A 16,622-nucleotide genomic window follows, 5' to 3' on the forward strand; every position below is an offset into this window, starting at 1 on the left:
TGACTTTCCATTCAACCAAAGCTCCTCAGACCTCAGAGCCAGAATAACATCTTTTGGAATTTCTTGTGTTGTTGTTACTGTAATTGATCTTTTTAACCTTGATGTACGTCTAGTCTTGTGTATGTTTGATGGATACGGCACCTGAAACTGACTGTACCAGATGTAACAATAACCTTATCCAATAAAATATGTGCTTGATGTGTTAACAGAACATGTGTTTTATGTTACAAAGGGCCGTTTAATGTCCTATTGGAATAGTTACTTATACTTAACATGAGCTCTGATGTTAAAGTTGATAGAGTTGTAGTTGATTTAAAGGAATAGTTCACCCAAAAATCTAAATTTGCTGAAAATGTCTTCACCATCAGGCCATCCAGAATGTAGATGAGTTTGTTTCTTCAGCAGATTTGGATAAATGTAGCATTGCATCACTGTCTCATTAGATGCTCTGCAGTGAATGGGTGCCGTCAGAATGAGAGTCCAAACAGCTGATAAAAACATCACGATAATCCACAAGCAATCCAAAACTGATTTGTCCTCTGGACATCTTTACTTGAAGATTCAGGATAAGAGTAGCATGAAATTATGCTGTGGTTTGTCCAATAGTAGCATCTAGTGGTGAACATTTAATAATGCATGAGTGGATTTGCAGTCCAACCGGCAGACTTCTACTAGTTTTGTTCCTGCAGCAACAGCACACACTCTTAACAATTAAAATACACTATATTGCCAAAAGTATTGGCACCTTCTAATGAACAGGTTTGACTACTTTAGTAATTTCCATGAGTACAAATCTTAATGTTTAAGCATATAATGATATTCTAGGGAATTGTGTGCTTCTAATTTTAGAAGAACTTGACTGGTCTGCAGAAACCCAGCTGAACATCTCTGGTGTGACTTTAAATGCAGACCTTGAGCCAAAAACTCATATCATGGGATGAACACGCAAGCCCTGTACATAAAAGCCTGTAAGTTGCCAGACTGTACTTTGTGCGATATTACTCATACTTGAATATGACACGAAAAGATAAACAAAAAGTCTACAGGGCGTGGCAATTTTATACCGCCCATACTCTACACACAACTGTTCTTTTCATAAAACACAACTGCAGCAGCTCTTCATCAACGCTCATCTTTTACAGGAATCACAGGACATCATACAAACAGTAAGTTTTTAAGCATACCTAGCCATGCACTCTTTAAAATAAAACTAATGAAGAATTGAATTCTGATAAAATGGAGTTTTAATAGCCTACATGGTATTTTTTTTTTTTGGGTTAAATCTCGTTTACACAACTAGAGAAAACAGAAATAGGGTTGACTTTTAAGGTAATCAGCTAACCTAGCTAGTTGTTAGTTTTCAAACCCAGTCTCCAGAGCTGGGTAATAACTGATTACTATAGTAATCTGGATTAGCCTACAAATCAGATTCCAAAATTAAGTACTTGTAATTAGATTACTTTTCATTTTTCTTTTGTTACTTTTTTATTGATTACATATTATTCACACAGTAGCAATAAATTATTCATAATTTATTGATTCGCGCTAATTTGTGTGGACATTCACACAAAAGAGGAAGAGAATTTGTAAAAATAATTAAAATTTTAAAAGGTGTTTTCTCGACATTTCAACACTGCATCAACTACTGACGAACATGTTAATGTTTATTTGAATTAGGCTATCATGCATGGTCATTTAACAATGTATTACTACATCTGTATTTTAAATACATCAGAATGCACAAATTCACATCATTTCTTATTTACATGTAATGTATCCTCAAGCTTTTTTGTCAGGCAAACCTCTTTCATCTAATACTTGAAGTACCCCTGAGATTTTAAGTTAATTATTAAGTATCCCGTGTGCATGTTTGCGGTTCTCTGTTGATTAATGATTACATGGCATGCAAGTAGTCTGATTTTATTACCTAAATTGTGTAGGCTAATGTAATGAATTAAGTTACTAACTACAATTTTTTTCATGTAACTTGGAATCAGTAATAGACTATAATTTTGTTGTTAATCCGCTACATAACTAGAAAAAAAAAAAATACAGAAATAGTCCTGTGGGGGAAAAGGTAGGAAAACCCACAATGCACTGGGCTTGATCAGACTAAATGCCGGAGTTTAATCTGTAGATTTCACAACAGCCTTGGCACTGTCAAATAAACGGAGATATCTTGGTGCAGTTCTGAAAAAATAATAAACATTGTTCATTTAATTTACTTAAAAAAAAACTATTTAGATAAAATGTTCTTCAGACACACACACAACAAAAAGATGTTCTTTTAAAAAAGGTCTTCTGTGGATTTTGGAACGTTTATATGTGTATGATACATCCACAATGATTTGACTGAGCATAAAACCCATATGAAGGGTTTATATTTACGCATAACCATCTGCTGACAACTGACATAGAATAACACTGATGCAAACTGTTTAAGAGATTATTCCCTGTTTTTCAACAGATGTCAAATTGGAAGAACCTGGATGAAGTGGGTGAAGAGTGGTGGGACAATGCATATAAGCTGTTTCTTGAAAGTGAACCAATAACATTGACTCTGAGACATGTTGCTTTCTATTTAAGCCGTCGTAGATGGAATGATTATGGATTCAACCGTGACACACATGTTCCTCCAACCGGGGAGTTCCGTGGTGTTTGTAGAAAGGCAATTTTGGTGGTGATTTCAAGAGCAAGAAGAATGGAGTGGGGTGATTGGAAGATGCTACATCGGGCGTCTTCTGAACCTGAGGATCTAGACGGCAGTGACAAGGACTTTATAAACTGGATTACTGGACTGATATATAACGAGGATGGCAGCCCAAAAGCGTTGTAGACTACAATATTAATGATAATGTTAATGAAAAAACATTTGTTCATAACTTTTGAGAGAACCTTGCCAGAACGTTAACCAAACATTTCCTGTTAGCTGGGATGCTTGTTTTTATAACATGACTTTTCCTTGTATTATTCTTATTACTATATCTATCAGGTAATCATTTATAGTTAATCATTGTGTTCTATCATTAACTCAAGATCAAGGACTCGTTTTGTTTTTATCTGCAATTATATAAGGCAATTGATGTACATCCAGTACCATTCGAAAAGATGAATGTTGTTTTATTGAGAAGATGAATACTGTTAAAAAGAGTACGATCATAACATTTTGTGTGTTTCATATTAGAAACCACTGTTAAAAACAAACATGTTCATGCGTGCTCGTGTATATTAATGCATCATTTACAGGTGTAATCGTGATCCTAGCTTTTTAGGAGCTTAGATGGTCATGTCGTGCCTTGTATGATCTCACGAATCTTGTCTGCATCAGCTCGCAGGGCTGCGTTGTTTGGGTCGATTTCTAGAGCCGCCTGATAGTCGTGAAGACCTAAAAAAACAAAAAAAACATCAGATAGATGTTGTGAAATACTTCCTGTTTTTCAGGAAGTTACAAAGAGTTGTGTGGCATTCAGAAGTCAAATGACAGTGTCTTTAAATTTCCAATTTAAATCGTGAATTTGTAGCAACAATAATGCAAAATTGATTAAAATGTCATTTTTAGATTATGAACAATGGCCAAATAACCCAGAATGCTCTAATTTACAGATGATGATATCATGAATTATTCTTGATAAAGTTTTATTAAAAAATACTTAAAACTGTGATGAACATTTTTGTTCTGCTGTATGGTATAAATAAAATGTAAACTGCTTTTTTTGACAAGACTGAATTTGAACAGCAAAAATACACATTCTGCATATTATTACAGAGGCCAATTTGATTGAAATTCCAACTTCCAAATTAATACTTTTATTTAAAAAGAATGCATTAAATTTATCAAAAGTAACATTTACAACGTTACAAAAGATTTCTATTTCAAACAAATGCTGTTCTTCTGAACTTTCTATTCATCAAAGAATCCTGAAAAATAAAATATATCTTGTTTCCACAAAATATTAAACTGATTCAACTTTCAGCAAATCAGCATATTAGAAAGATTTCTGAAGACTGAAGTAATGCTGCTGAAAATTCAGCTTTGATCACAGAAATAAATTCAATTTTACCATATATTCATTTAGAAAACAGCTATTTTAAATAGTAATATTATTTCACTTTTTATACTGTATTTTCGATCAAATAAATACACATTCTGCATATTATTACAGAGGATAATTTGATTGAAATTCCAACTCAAGAATATCAGATATTTTTATAATAGATAACAGTGATAAGAACAGAGATAACAGTGATTTCAGGGCATAGATTTCTCCCACACTATTTGCATACAGATAACTGTGTATTCTACAAGCAGAATAATTGATGATCCAGTACCTTCTACATAAAGCTCAAGCTCACAGAATGCTGTTCCGCGCCTCACGTGAGCCTTCAGTCGAGCCGGAGCGTTTGCAGTGACCGCAGGCTTCAGTAACTCAAGGGCCTGTGAAAGTTCATGTGTGTTACTGTGAAGGGAATCGGTGCTCTATATACAAAAATAACCTCAACATGTCATTTAAAAATAACATAAACACTAAAAACTGACCTGAGAGCTGTCCTCAATGGCTTTGTGAAGATTTCTCAGTTTGAGATGACAGGCTGCTCGGTTAGAAAATAAAGCCGGAATCTTCCTGTTGAGTTTTATGGCGAGATTATAAGCGTTGACGGCAGCCTGGTAGTTTCCTGCCGTGAACAATTTACTGCAGGAAAAGAGGAAAAAAGGTCATTCTCATATTTAATGCTGTGTTTTTAATAAATGACACTTGCTTTGATATTTTGTTATATAATGCAATCACATTCAGACATTTGTACTGCACCTGTGCACTACCATTCAAACGTTTAGGGGTAGGAAGAAATTAATACTTTTACTTAAAAAGAATGCATTAAATTGATCAAAAGTAACATTTACAATGTTACAAAAGATTTCTATTTCAAACAAATTCTGCTCTTCTGAACTTTGTATTCATCAAAGAATCCTGAAAAATTAAATGTATCTTGTTTCCACAAAATATTAAACTGATTCAACTTTCAGCAAATCAGATATTAGAAAGATTTCTGAAGACTGAAGTAATGCTGCTGAAAATTCAGCTTTGATCACAGAAATAAATTCAATTTTACCATATATTCATTTAGAAAACAGCTATTTTAAATAGTAATATTATTTCACTTTTTATACTGTATTTTTGATCAAATAAATGCAGTCTTGGTTAGCAGAACAGACTTCTTTTAAAACATTTAAGATCTTACCAACCCCAACCTTCTGAACAGTAATGTACATATAAAGCACCACAAAATGTCAGCAAAATAAACTGATGGAAGACATGTTGTCCTTCCTTTCCCCAAAAACATGACCATTTGGTCTCATAGTTCTCATTAAAGATTTAATTCAAGCAAAAATAAAAAAATCCTGTCATTAATTACTCACCCTCATGTTGCTCCAAACCTGTAAGACCTAATATTTTTGATGGAATCTTTGTGTTCCGAAGATGAACGAAGGTCTTACGGGTTTGGAACGACATGAGGGTGAGCAATTAATGACAGAATTTTCATTTTTGGGTGAACCAACCCTTTAAGTGTGATCTGTGAAACTCACTCGCCCTTCTCTTTCAGCCAGTCTGGGTTTCTCTCTTCCTCTCTCAGGTCGTCCAGTTCTGCCAGATCTGTGTCCACTGCTCTCCTGGCCTCCGCCTGCTTCTTCAACCACTGCTCACACACACACACACACAGACATAAGACGACACTCAATATTGCAAACCATTTTAGTGATAATCTATAATCTATAAAGCAGATCTGACCTCTTCCTCCTCCGGGACACGAGACTCTCTCAGCGCGGTGGGAAACACTCGTGGAGTGAAGCTGATCTGAATGCAGCCAGCTGATCTGGGAGCAGGCAGATCTTTTGGTTTCTGTTTTTTGCTTCTCTGACCTAGCAAGAAAATACGGGAGCTTATTCGAAACCTTGTGACCTACATATTTTTTTAATCAAAAATATGTGACCCTGGAGCACAAAAGCAATCATAAGCAGCACAGGTATATTTGTAGCAATAGCCAGCAATACATTGTATGGGTCAAAATGATCAATTTTTCTTTTATGCCAAAAATCATTAGGATATTAAGTAAAGATCATGTTCCATGAAGACATTTTGTAAATTTCCTACTGTAAATACTGTATATAAAAACTTAATTTTTGATTAGTAATATGCATTGCTAAGAACTTCATTTGGACAAATTTAAAGGCGATTTTCTCAATATTTTGATTTTTTTTGCACCCTCAGATTCCAGATTTTCAAATAGTTGTATCTCAGACAAATATTGTCCGATCCTAACAAACCATACATCAATGCAAAGCTTATTTATTCAGCTCAATTTACAAGAATATTGAGCCTAATATGACTGGTTTTGTGGTCCAGGGTCACATATTATATATTTTGACTGCTTCTTTACTGTATTTCAAAAACAAGGAACTCAAACAAAGTAGTGAGCATCATGTCAGGTCCAGAGAAGAACAGTGTAACATTAGATCTGTTACGGAGCACAAAGTTAAAGTGTGTTTACCAGACGTAGTGTTGCCAGTATTATGCATCAGTGTGACTGCAGGTGGAGCGTTTGCACGCTCTGTTTTCTGATAAACCGTTTGATTGTTGTGCTGGTTTTCATTTTCTTCTGCTGCTTTTCTCTGCGTTTCTCTCCAGAAACCCAGTTCTGCCGTAGCTCTCGCACACTCTTCATCCTTCATCTTCTGAATCCTGTCCCGCTCCTCGTTCTCAAGCTAAACGCAGGCAGAGAATTCAACAGCAAGCTAATGTTTGAGACAACATTCAAATACGTGAGAAATCATTCTGCATATACAGCAAAAATTGTCATGTGCAGTGATTCAAAAACAGGTTGATCAAGAATAAAGTATACAAAATCAATAATTTACACATTCTGGAAGTTTTTGTTAATCTTATGTTAATCTATACTGATTCTAAATAAATAAATAACACTGTTTCCGACTAGATTATTCTCTTTAATCATCATTATGGTGAAATATGCATGAAAATAAGCTTAATTTTCTTTATGTAAAACAAAAGCTCAAGGTAAGACACCAGAACTTTCAAGACAATGTGCATTATGACTGTGTAAAAGCAGTAAATGTGAGACCAAAAACACTTTTAGACCTTCATCATGGTTTGCAGCGCATATTTCTTCTCTTGTTGAACTCTGGCAGCTTTGGCTTTAGATTTTTCTGCTTCTTTCTCCTGAACTTTGAGAATTGCTTGTTCTCGAATCTGCTTCTGTTTGTCTTTATCTTTGGAATAAAAATATACATTTTTAACGATAACTATATGCCTCAAGTACAGCATCTTGAGTACATTTCTATGTTGTGAAAGAATGAAAGATCTCCTACCGATATTTGTGAAGAGCTGCTCCCATGATTCATCTCTCTTCTTCTGCAGGGTGAAAACTGCAACACCGTTTCCAATCTTGGCTTCACTTTTCTCCTCATTTATTGGCCCAAATAAGAAAACTTCGAACAGAAACGGGGGGAAACTCACCTAAAGAAGCGTTCAGAACACATGAAGCGAGTACAACACACCGTCGCGCGTTTCTCCAGGTATATATTTGTTAAAATTTCATATTTAATGCTTTAAATCTGACCTTCAGATACTCGTCCGTGCAGATGACATGGACGTTAGCGGTTTTCACTCCTTTTAAAGGCACGCTGATGTAAACTGTGTTCTGGTTTTGTGTCCATGTGTGATCTCTGACTATCAGAGGCATCTCTGACTCTCCTGAGAAACGTAAACACTGGTTGCTACGACGTGACGGTGGTTGCTAAGGGGCGGAGCGATGGATGGATGGCGGTCTGTCATTTCCGGTTTCAACCAGTCGGTTTTCTTCAGCTTTTTCTCTCAAAATCTCAAAACTTTAACTTACATCATAATATATAAAATAAGTAAAATAAAATAAAAATACATAAAATATTGTAAATATTAAAATGGAATATAATTAAAAAGTTAAATACATTTGCATATCCAAATAAGCAGTATAATTTAATGAAAAATACATATTAGAAAAAGAAAAACATAGAGAATTTAATCTAAGTTTAGCGTTATTACCGTTATATTATATGCATTTATAAGTGCTGCTTAATATTACCACAGGGAATCGCATATCTTCAAAACAAAACAAAAAACCTTCATAAATATACATAATCGCATATATATATATACACACACACACACTCACACACATATATACATACACACAAATGTATGTATTTACGTGGATGTATATGCATATTCATATAATTTATATTATTTATAAATATTTAATATATAAAAAATTCTTAAATATATACATGCACATGTGTGTAAATATACACAGTACACATATGTAAATCGCGATTAATTGTTTGACACCTCTAATATATTTAATATATATATATATATTTATTGTATTTTTTTTTTTGTTTGTTTGTTGCTTAATATTACCACTGGGAATAGCACTCATTAAATAAATAAACAAAAAATAAACTTTTTAAATAAATAATTCAGAGTGCACAACGTACACTTATCTATTTTTGCTAAAATGATTGTTTAGAATTAATTTGATACCTTATCGTGAGCTAATATTATTCCATATAAAACAAATCAGAGCTGTGCATCACTTCAGTAAAATTAATTGACACTGCATAGGGAAAAATCAGTTTTATTAAACGCAATTCGAAGTGAGACAAACAGTTGAATAATACATTTGAATTATGGCTTTGCCGAGGTTTCTCTATTAAACAAGATTTAAGTTTTTCACAGAGAAATATGAGATACAACACACAAGACAACCTTAATTTACATTCAGTAAACTGTATACGCTGTACCAGCTTTGTTTTGAGGATGCCACAAATGTATTCACTTCATATTGTTTGTTATTTACAGTTTATTGGCTCCGTACATTCATTGTCCTGTTATAAAATTAGTATTCTCACCTCATATTGATAAGTGAGTAAATGATTCACTGCACAACGCCATCAGCTCAGGATCTAAATATCATATTTAAAAAATAAAATCACATGTAAGGCACCAGGGGTCAACAGTCAAATGTGGCCAATTATACAATAATTGTTCCGACATTATTTTGTCCTTCTGATACATTCTCATGAATTTGTCATAAGTGCTTTTTTAATAAATGGCAGGGAAACACAATACGATTGTTCACTTGATCTTGCGTAAATTAAATCAGATGAGTGTGTTTTGTGATTCGCACTGTTATATAAAAGAACAGATGTGTCACGGTGAGTAAACACACAAGCGTACTCAATGCAACGACATCTTTAGAGCAAAACGTGTGGAAACATCTGGAAAATCAAATGGCAGAGAGCAAGACATGAAGTTTACATTCACGATGCCACAGTGTTTCCCAACTCAATGGAAGACAACATTCTCTGAGGAGCGACACACAAAACAAGGGAACATGTAAAGTTACAACTGCAAATCCAAACTGAATCAACACGGATGTAGCTGGATTTAAATATGTTCTAAATGACAAAAAAGTAGAAAATTAAAATGCATTTGAGATGATATATGGGTGAATCCAACAAAAACATTTTCAGGTAATGCATCCAGACAGACCTTTTTTTTTCCATTAATTAATAAAAATTAAATTAATTCAAATTTGTTTCCAAGTATTACAATGTTTATTTTCTATAAGCAATATTTATTTATTGTATTTTATTGTTTTAATTTAATTTAAAATTGTATTTTTTTTTTTTTTAGATTTTGTGAGATTCACCAATGAACACCGAGCCATAAAACTAATGAATTTTAGGAGATAAATCGTTAAAAGTGCTAATGCACAAAGTGTTTTAGACTCCATAAATATATATATATATATATATATTTTGTGCTCTTTCATGCCCCGAAATAAGGCCTTCAAGTAACAAACCTCCTTAATCTTGGCCAAAAAACCCTCAAATAAACCCAGTAAAGAAAGCGGTCAGATAACAAAACTTACAAAAGTATCAAGTGCATCCAACTTGTTCTCTGGCTCTGTTAATTCAAGATTTTCACTTCATTTGATCATAAAACAATCAACGAGCCAAGCTGTTTGAAAAAGAGTAATGAGAAGGAATAAAATGCAATATACAGCACATCCAGGAACATTGCTCACGAAGACTAAACTACATGCTGCTAGTACCCTCAACAGTTACACAAGACACATGATGATGATGCTACAGTACATACTCTACAGCTACATTCAATGGGAAAGACCCAGTCATGTGAACTATTAAATGATCAGCATCTACAAAACCCGCTCAGCTCATATCAGCTGTGTTTGTGAAGTTCAGAGCACCACGTCTTCTTCGGCTCACAGAGTATTGGTACTTTGACAGATTGAACATCGTTCTCTATGAAGAAAATGAAGAGCTTGTGTTTTTGAGTTACTCTGAAACCTGGACACTAACTGTTAAGAGTTGCAGCTGTAATGTAAGAATTAATAAAAACCCATCATCAGTAAAATTCTAGATATTAAGTGGCTATGTTTTCATAGATCGATCAAAGTGAACCAAAGGAAGATACCACTTCGAAATAAACACGTGATGTAAAGAAATCACCGTCAGAAAGAGTCGGTTCTGCAGGACAGATGTAATTTGTAAAAAAATGAAGAAATGAAAGGCCCTTTCATAAGCACAGTTTTGAAAGAAATTAATACTTTTATTCATCAAGGACGCATTACACTGATCATAAGTGACACTAAAGATGTTTATAAAATCCAAAATAAAAGTTTGTGTGTGTATATATATATATATATATATATATAAACACACAAAGTCAAGCCAAAAATTATTATTATTCAGACACCAGATATAATTTTTGAACAATAGTGGGTGCAGGACACTATAGTTCATGTAGGTGAGGATAGCAAAATAAAGTAAACTGTGACATATTATACCAATAATACTTCATACAGTGGGCTACCAGTAAAATTGATAAAAATTTGGAACCACAAAACCACTGAGCATGTTTTGTTCAAGTGTTTTTTCTTTTATTGCTAATGTGACCTTTTTACATCACAGACTGAACAAAATGAAGCGTTGCTTGGTAATTGTTTGAGCTAAATTGGTTTTATCTAATTGCGTACTTAAATCTAACAGCTGACAGCTATTCAACCCAATTCATTACATACCTTTCTATCAAAGTTATCTGACATTATCAAGAAGATGAATTTGTTCCGACACAGTTTAACTCAGAGTTCTTCTCATATTTTATTACCATTTTCTAAACTATAGTGAATAAACTGATAATGTGAGAAATGTTGAAGGTGTCTGAATACATTTTGGTTTGACTGTACATGTATATATTTAAGGAATATTTACACACATACACATATATATATATTAATATTTAAATATGATTTATATTTTATAAATAAATATATATATATATAAAGATAAATATATATTACCTATATTTCTTAAATATATACACATATGCGTGTGTGAAAATGCTGTTCTTTTGAACTTTCTATTCATCAAAGAATCCTGACAAATAAAATGCATCACGGTTTCTACAAAAATATTGTGCAGCACAACCGTTCTGAACATTGATAATAATCAGAAATGTTTCTTGAGCAGTAAATCAGCATATTAGAATGATTTCTGAAGATCACTGAAGACTGGAGTAATGATGCTGAAAATTCAGCTTTGATCACAGAAATAAATTATATTTTAATATATATTCATTTTAAATTAAAATAATATTTCACTGATTTTACTATATTTTTGATTACATAAATGCAACCTTGATGAACAGAAGAAACTTCTTTCAAAATTATTTATGAATCTTTCCAGCCCCAAACACTCTGAAACTGATTTCAAATCACTTACTCACCCTCACCTTGTTCCAAACCCCTATGACTTTCTCCTTTTGTGACTCGCTGAAAAAAAGTAAATGTGTTTAACAATATAAAAGCATTCTGGGTGAGCAGAGACAAAAGGAGGCAGCAGAACTTTGGAACGCAATCAAGTTCAACCAGAACATCGGTGACTGTCAGTCACGCTCGTGATTGTCCGATGCCTCTCGTGTCTTAAGCAGCGGCGCTCCTTTGTCCTCCATGCAAGCGTCGCATCCCCAAACCGCAGACGTCTCGGCCGTCAGCAGATTGTACGCCGTCTCGGTCATTCCTGTGCAAACTCTGTGGAACCATTTCTGACACGAGGCCTCGCACAGAATAGCCTCTTGGTCATCGTTCACTTCGCTCAGGCATATGCCACACGGATAAACCGGCTCGGACGAAGAGGAAGTGTTCCTTCTGTTCACAACTTTATTATTGGTCAAAGCGCCGTTATTGCCGGCCCTGCGGGCGTCTGCGGGTCGTGGCGACTTCTTCAAGGCTTCGCTGTTGGCGTGAAGGACGCCGTTGAGTTTTTCCGCTCCGCTCTTCGTCGTTAGCTCATTGACCGGAGTCTTGTTTTCTTCACAGTTCTGGTTTTGCGAGGGGGCGCTTTTGTTCGCGGTTTCGCTTGGGTCCTGTTTGGGTGTTGGCGTGCTGGATTGCGTGAAGTTATTCTGTTGCTGAGAGAGATTTGGGCTCACATCCCGGGCTGGATTTCCCCCGAAAACCGGACCACCTGGACTAGCTCTTTGGTTCAGATTGTGATGCTCTCCTGGACTTGGTCTGAAGTGCATAACGTTGTTGCTGCTGCTAAACGGCTGCCCGTAATTTGGGTTTTCGATGTAATTAAACCCCGGTGACCGGTTGAAGCCCATGGGATTCTGGGAAAACAGATGAGGCTGGTTTCGCATCTGGTGAGGAGCCCCGTATGGAGAAGGCATCCTGAGTGGCATCCTGGGCGGCCCATAGCCACTGAACCCGGGGGAATGCGAGTGGCCAAAATAAGGAAGCGGCTTCAGGGACGGAGAGTTGTAATTGTCATCGAAAGGGTTGGAGGCTATTAGGTGATCCGCGCTCGGGTTTGGAGGCGGCGCATATTCGGACAGAGGAGAGAAGGACGGCGCCTGTCAAAAAAGAGAATTATTTTCACTCCTGAATGCTTATATGTGACCTTGGAGCACAAAAGCAGTCATAAGTAGCACGGATATATTTGTAGCAAAAGCCAGCAATACATTGTACGGGTCAAAATTATCCATTTTCCTTTTATGCTGAAAATCATTAGGATATTAAGTAAAGATCATGTTCCATGAAGATATATTGTAAATTTCCTACTGTAAATATATCAAAACTTCATTTTTGATTAGTAATATGCATTGCTAATAACTTCATTTGGACAACTTTAAAGGCGATTTTCTCAATATTTAGATTTTTTTGCACCCTCAGATTTTCAAATAGTTAGGTTTGTAACATAGCTTTCAGATGATGTATAAATCCTAATTTCAAAAAAATTTAACCTTATGACTGGTTTAGTGGTCCAGGGTCACATATAAAGCTCTGATGCATCTGACAAAGAGCATTTTTTCCATATTTAGTGACATATTAATATGCGTCTTTCTTTTCTTCTGGATCTTCCTTCACTTCCTAAACACATTGAGGCAGGATGAAAAGCTACTCTATACTGTTCAAAAATTTGGGGTAGGCAAGATTTTTTTTTTTACTGTTTTTGACTCTTCTGCTCACCAAGGCTACATATATTTGTTTAAAAATGTAGTAAAAACTGTAAAATATTATTATAATTTAAAATAACTGTTTTCTATGTGAATATCTATTAAAATGTAACTTATTCCTGGGATCAAAGCTGTATTTTCAGCATCATTAATCCAGTCTTCAGTGTCACATGATCTTCAGAAATCATTCTGATATGCTGATTTGCTGCTCAAGAAACATTTCTGATTATTATCAATGTTGAAAACAGTTGTGCTGCTTCATATTTTAGTGGAATCCAATTTTTTTTCCCATGATTTGATAACAGCATTTATTTGAAATAAAACTCTTTTCCAACATTATAAATGTCTGTACTGTCACTTTTGATCAATTTAATGCATCCTTGATGAATAATAGTATTAATTTCTTTTAACAATAATCTTACTGACCCCGAACTTTTAAACGGCGCTGTGCGTATTTTGCAATAATTTGTGTTATTTAAACTTTTATATAATAGTTTATTTCCGTTGCTTCTATTTCAAACGAGTGGCAATCCATGTGGTAATATTGTGATTCATGTTGAAAACTTGTGTTGAAAAAGAAAACTAAAGGGAAAATAGTACCTGTGTGCTTGACTTGCGTCTCTTTTTCTCAGGACTTCCCAACAGCAGCCCAGGACTGCCTAAAATATCCAGCCCACCTTCACCTCCTGAAAAAAATCACAAACTGAGTTCAAATATCATATCATATCACGTCTATAGCACTGACACAATATATAAAACATAAGCTTTTAATTTTAACATTCCCATATAATGTTTCTGTTTTTTAATTAGCCAACAGTCTTTAGATTACATCACAGTGTGTCATCAATAAATTGTTTTTTTCTTTTTTTTCTCATATGACTGTGCATTTTAAAAGTGCATATCATTTATTTAATCAACTTTCACTAATAAATTAGCATTTAGATTTCATATAGATGAAATAGTTCAAAGCTAGTAGACATAAAAGTTACAAAACTTCAATTTAGATTGCATATTAGTGTCTTAAAGTACAAAAATTCACGTTACAAGATTAATCATTACAACAATAACATTACAGTTGACATTTTCAGAAAATAAGCCAAAATAAACCATATCATGGCAGCAGCACACCATGGTTATTATAGTTAACGAAAAAAAAAAAAATAATAATAATAATAATATATATATATATATATATATATATATTATATATATATATATATATATATATATATATATATATATATATATATATATATATATATATATATTTCTATTACTTGAAATAAAATAAACGTTGACTGAAAGTTAAATGTTATTTTACTTCAGCTAGTTGCCAAAGAAACATTTGAAGAATGTAATACAAATAAATAAAATTAATAAATATATACAGACGTAAAATAAAAAATGCAGCTAAAAATAAAATGAAAACAGAAAAACAAAAATAGCAATAAAAAGTATTGAATATTTCTGTCTCATTGCAAATTGCTTCTGTTTCATTTATACATTCACCTACACAAATGTATGTTTATGTTTTAAGTGATTGTCTTATTCACTGTACCTTCTTGTAACTTTTAACTTCAACTTTTGTGATTTTTGCTTTTTAAGGTTATATAATAAACATGTGATGGCCAGTTTTAACTGTTGCACGCTCTACTGAAGTACGTTTAATAAGCAAACTTTGGTATGATTTTCTCAACTCATAACTTCCCCAAAACTCTCTAAAAAGTATCGTTCATCTGACAGCATTCACTTTGAGGCCTGACACGCTTTTCTGTTCAAATGCGCATCTGAATATGTCGCTGTCTACTTTCTGTTCTTCACCAAAGGCCCGAAGGCCGCCAGACTGCTGCTGTCGCTCCGGTAATTACGACAGACACCGAATCAAGCCTCTAAAAACACGGAAAATCCACGTTACCTCGGTTTCGTTTTAGAGAGAATGAATCTTTATCCTGCTCTGTGGACATTACAGGCTCCCTCACATGACTCAAATTCACGAAAGGAACGTGAAAATGGTGTAACTTTGATGTTATAAAGAGTGATTGCAGTCAACTCGTCTCGTTCTTCCCCCGTTTCGCTGGAATCACGGCGGCGGCGCTCCGTGCGCGACCGGGAAGCGAATTTAATATTCCTACTATGGCGAAGGCGTCGCTATTAATATTCATGAGCTAAACCTCGGCCGTTTGAAGAATACCGAACGACGTCATCGACGTAATCTGTTTAATATTCATGAGACAAAGACGTCTGACTGGTTTTGATGTAATAATACACTTAAATGATCGTGGATTTGAGAAGATTTTAAGCATGTTTCATACAATTGTTCATTTTAATGGGAAAGTTTCATATTTATAAAATGAAGTGGTCAGGCTCCAAACCAAAGTTTTCTCATTTTATAAGCGATTTCAAGCTTTATTGTAATGTAACTGCACAGGGCTATTAGAAAATATAATTTTGTAAACAGGTATGTTGTTGTATAAAGTGAGGCCCTTTATTTATTACTGTTACTGTCATCTGGCACCGTTTCATTAATTAATGTTGCTTATCGTTTATTGTTTTTCTTTTTTACATTTGAATATTTCTTATTGTAGGCTACTGTTCTGATGTAAGGCATTATTAGTAAAAATAAATAAATAAAAAATAAATAAAAAGACGTCGCCTGGCCCACGCGTTCTCAGAGCTCATTAATATTAAAGAGGGCGTCCTCAAGCCGTAAGCAAGAACGTCAGCACGGCCTAATTAATATTCAAAAGCTAAGCCTTCGCCATAGTAGTTTCGGTAATTGCGCCATCAGGAAAGCTGCACCAAAGTTTGGGAGGAGCGAACACCTTTGACTTGTTGTTAACGGGGCAGTTCGGAAATGAACGACAGCTGCGCTTGTGTTTGTTTACTTCAGCGCGGTACATGTGAATGCTGAGTGAAACGCGGCGCGTGAAGGGGTTTGTGGGTGTGTGCGCGCGCAGAAACCCCTCTACATCAAAGCACGTGTTTGTGTCTGAAGTGTTGCATTTGATGTAGCCGTGCGATGATGATGAT

At 34.6% G+C, this 16,622-nt stretch overlaps 2 protein-coding genes across 4 annotated transcripts; both read right to left on the minus strand.

Annotated features, from left to right (window-relative positions):
* Positions 1-2,516: 2,516 nt before the first annotated feature.
* On the minus strand, positions 2,517-7,867 carry dnaaf4 (dynein axonemal assembly factor 4). Its single transcript, XM_058751566.1, has 9 exons — positions 7,633-7,867; positions 7,382-7,529; positions 7,152-7,282; positions 6,547-6,760; positions 5,787-5,917; positions 5,585-5,694; positions 4,538-4,691; positions 4,330-4,435; positions 2,517-3,385 (listed from the first exon to the last, which is right to left on the minus strand). The coding sequence occupies exons 1-9, from the start codon at positions 7,753-7,755 to the stop codon at positions 3,285-3,287; spliced, it is 1,218 nt and encodes a 405-aa protein (XP_058607549.1). The 5' UTR covers positions 7,756-7,867; the 3' UTR covers positions 2,517-3,284.
* Positions 7,868-8,669: 802 nt separating this feature from the next.
* pygo1 (pygopus family PHD finger 1) lies at positions 8,670-15,710 on the minus strand. 3 transcript variants are annotated; one of them, XR_009267104.1, is made up of 4 exons: positions 15,508-15,710; positions 14,193-14,278; positions 11,868-12,989; positions 8,670-10,378 (listed from the first exon to the last, which is right to left on the minus strand). XR_009267104.1 is itself a non-coding variant. In XM_058752339.1 (3 exons), the coding sequence occupies exons 1-3, from the start codon at positions 15,554-15,556 to the stop codon at positions 12,021-12,023; spliced, it is 1,104 nt and encodes a 367-aa protein (XP_058608322.1). In that variant the 5' UTR covers positions 15,557-15,710; the 3' UTR covers positions 8,670-12,020. The 3 variants fall into 3 exon arrangements, 1 of the variants encoding a protein (XP_058608322.1); XR_009267103.1 differs by having other exon boundaries at positions 11,862-12,989; XM_058752339.1 differs by having other exon boundaries at positions 8,670-12,989.
* Positions 15,711-16,622: the final 912 nt, after the last annotated feature.

Source organism: Onychostoma macrolepis, chromosome 18, assembly GCF_012432095.1.
Source record: "Onychostoma macrolepis isolate SWU-2019 chromosome 18, ASM1243209v1, whole genome shotgun sequence".
Taxonomy (NCBI): domain Eukaryota; kingdom Metazoa; phylum Chordata; class Actinopteri; order Cypriniformes; family Cyprinidae; genus Onychostoma; species Onychostoma macrolepis.

Bases quoted from the DNA above. Each gene is read 5' to 3' on its own strand.
- dnaaf4 (XM_058751566.1), bottom strand. From the start codon at position 7,755: ATGCCTCTGATAGTCAGAGATCACACATGGACACAAAACCAGAACACA. The intron at 7,530-7,632 runs GTCAGATTTAAA...ACGCTTCTTTAG, and splicing joins GCACGGACGAGTATCTGAAG to GTGAGTTTCCCCCCGTTTCT. The intron at 6,761-7,151 runs GTCTAAAAGTGT...GCCTGCGTTTAG, and splicing joins CGCTGCAAACCATGATGAAG to CTTGAGAACGAGGAGCGGGA.
- pygo1 (XM_058752339.1), bottom strand. From the start codon at position 15,556: ATGTCCACAGAGCAGGATAAAGATTCATTCTCTCTAAAACGAAACCGA. The intron at 14,279-15,507 runs GTAACGTGGATT...GATTTTTTTCAG, and splicing joins CTCTCTAAAACGAAACCGAG to GAGGTGAAGGTGGGCTGGAT. The intron at 12,990-14,192 runs GTACTATTTTCC...CTTTTTTGACAG, and splicing joins GACGCAAGTCAAGCACACAG to GCGCCGTCCTTCTCTCCTCT.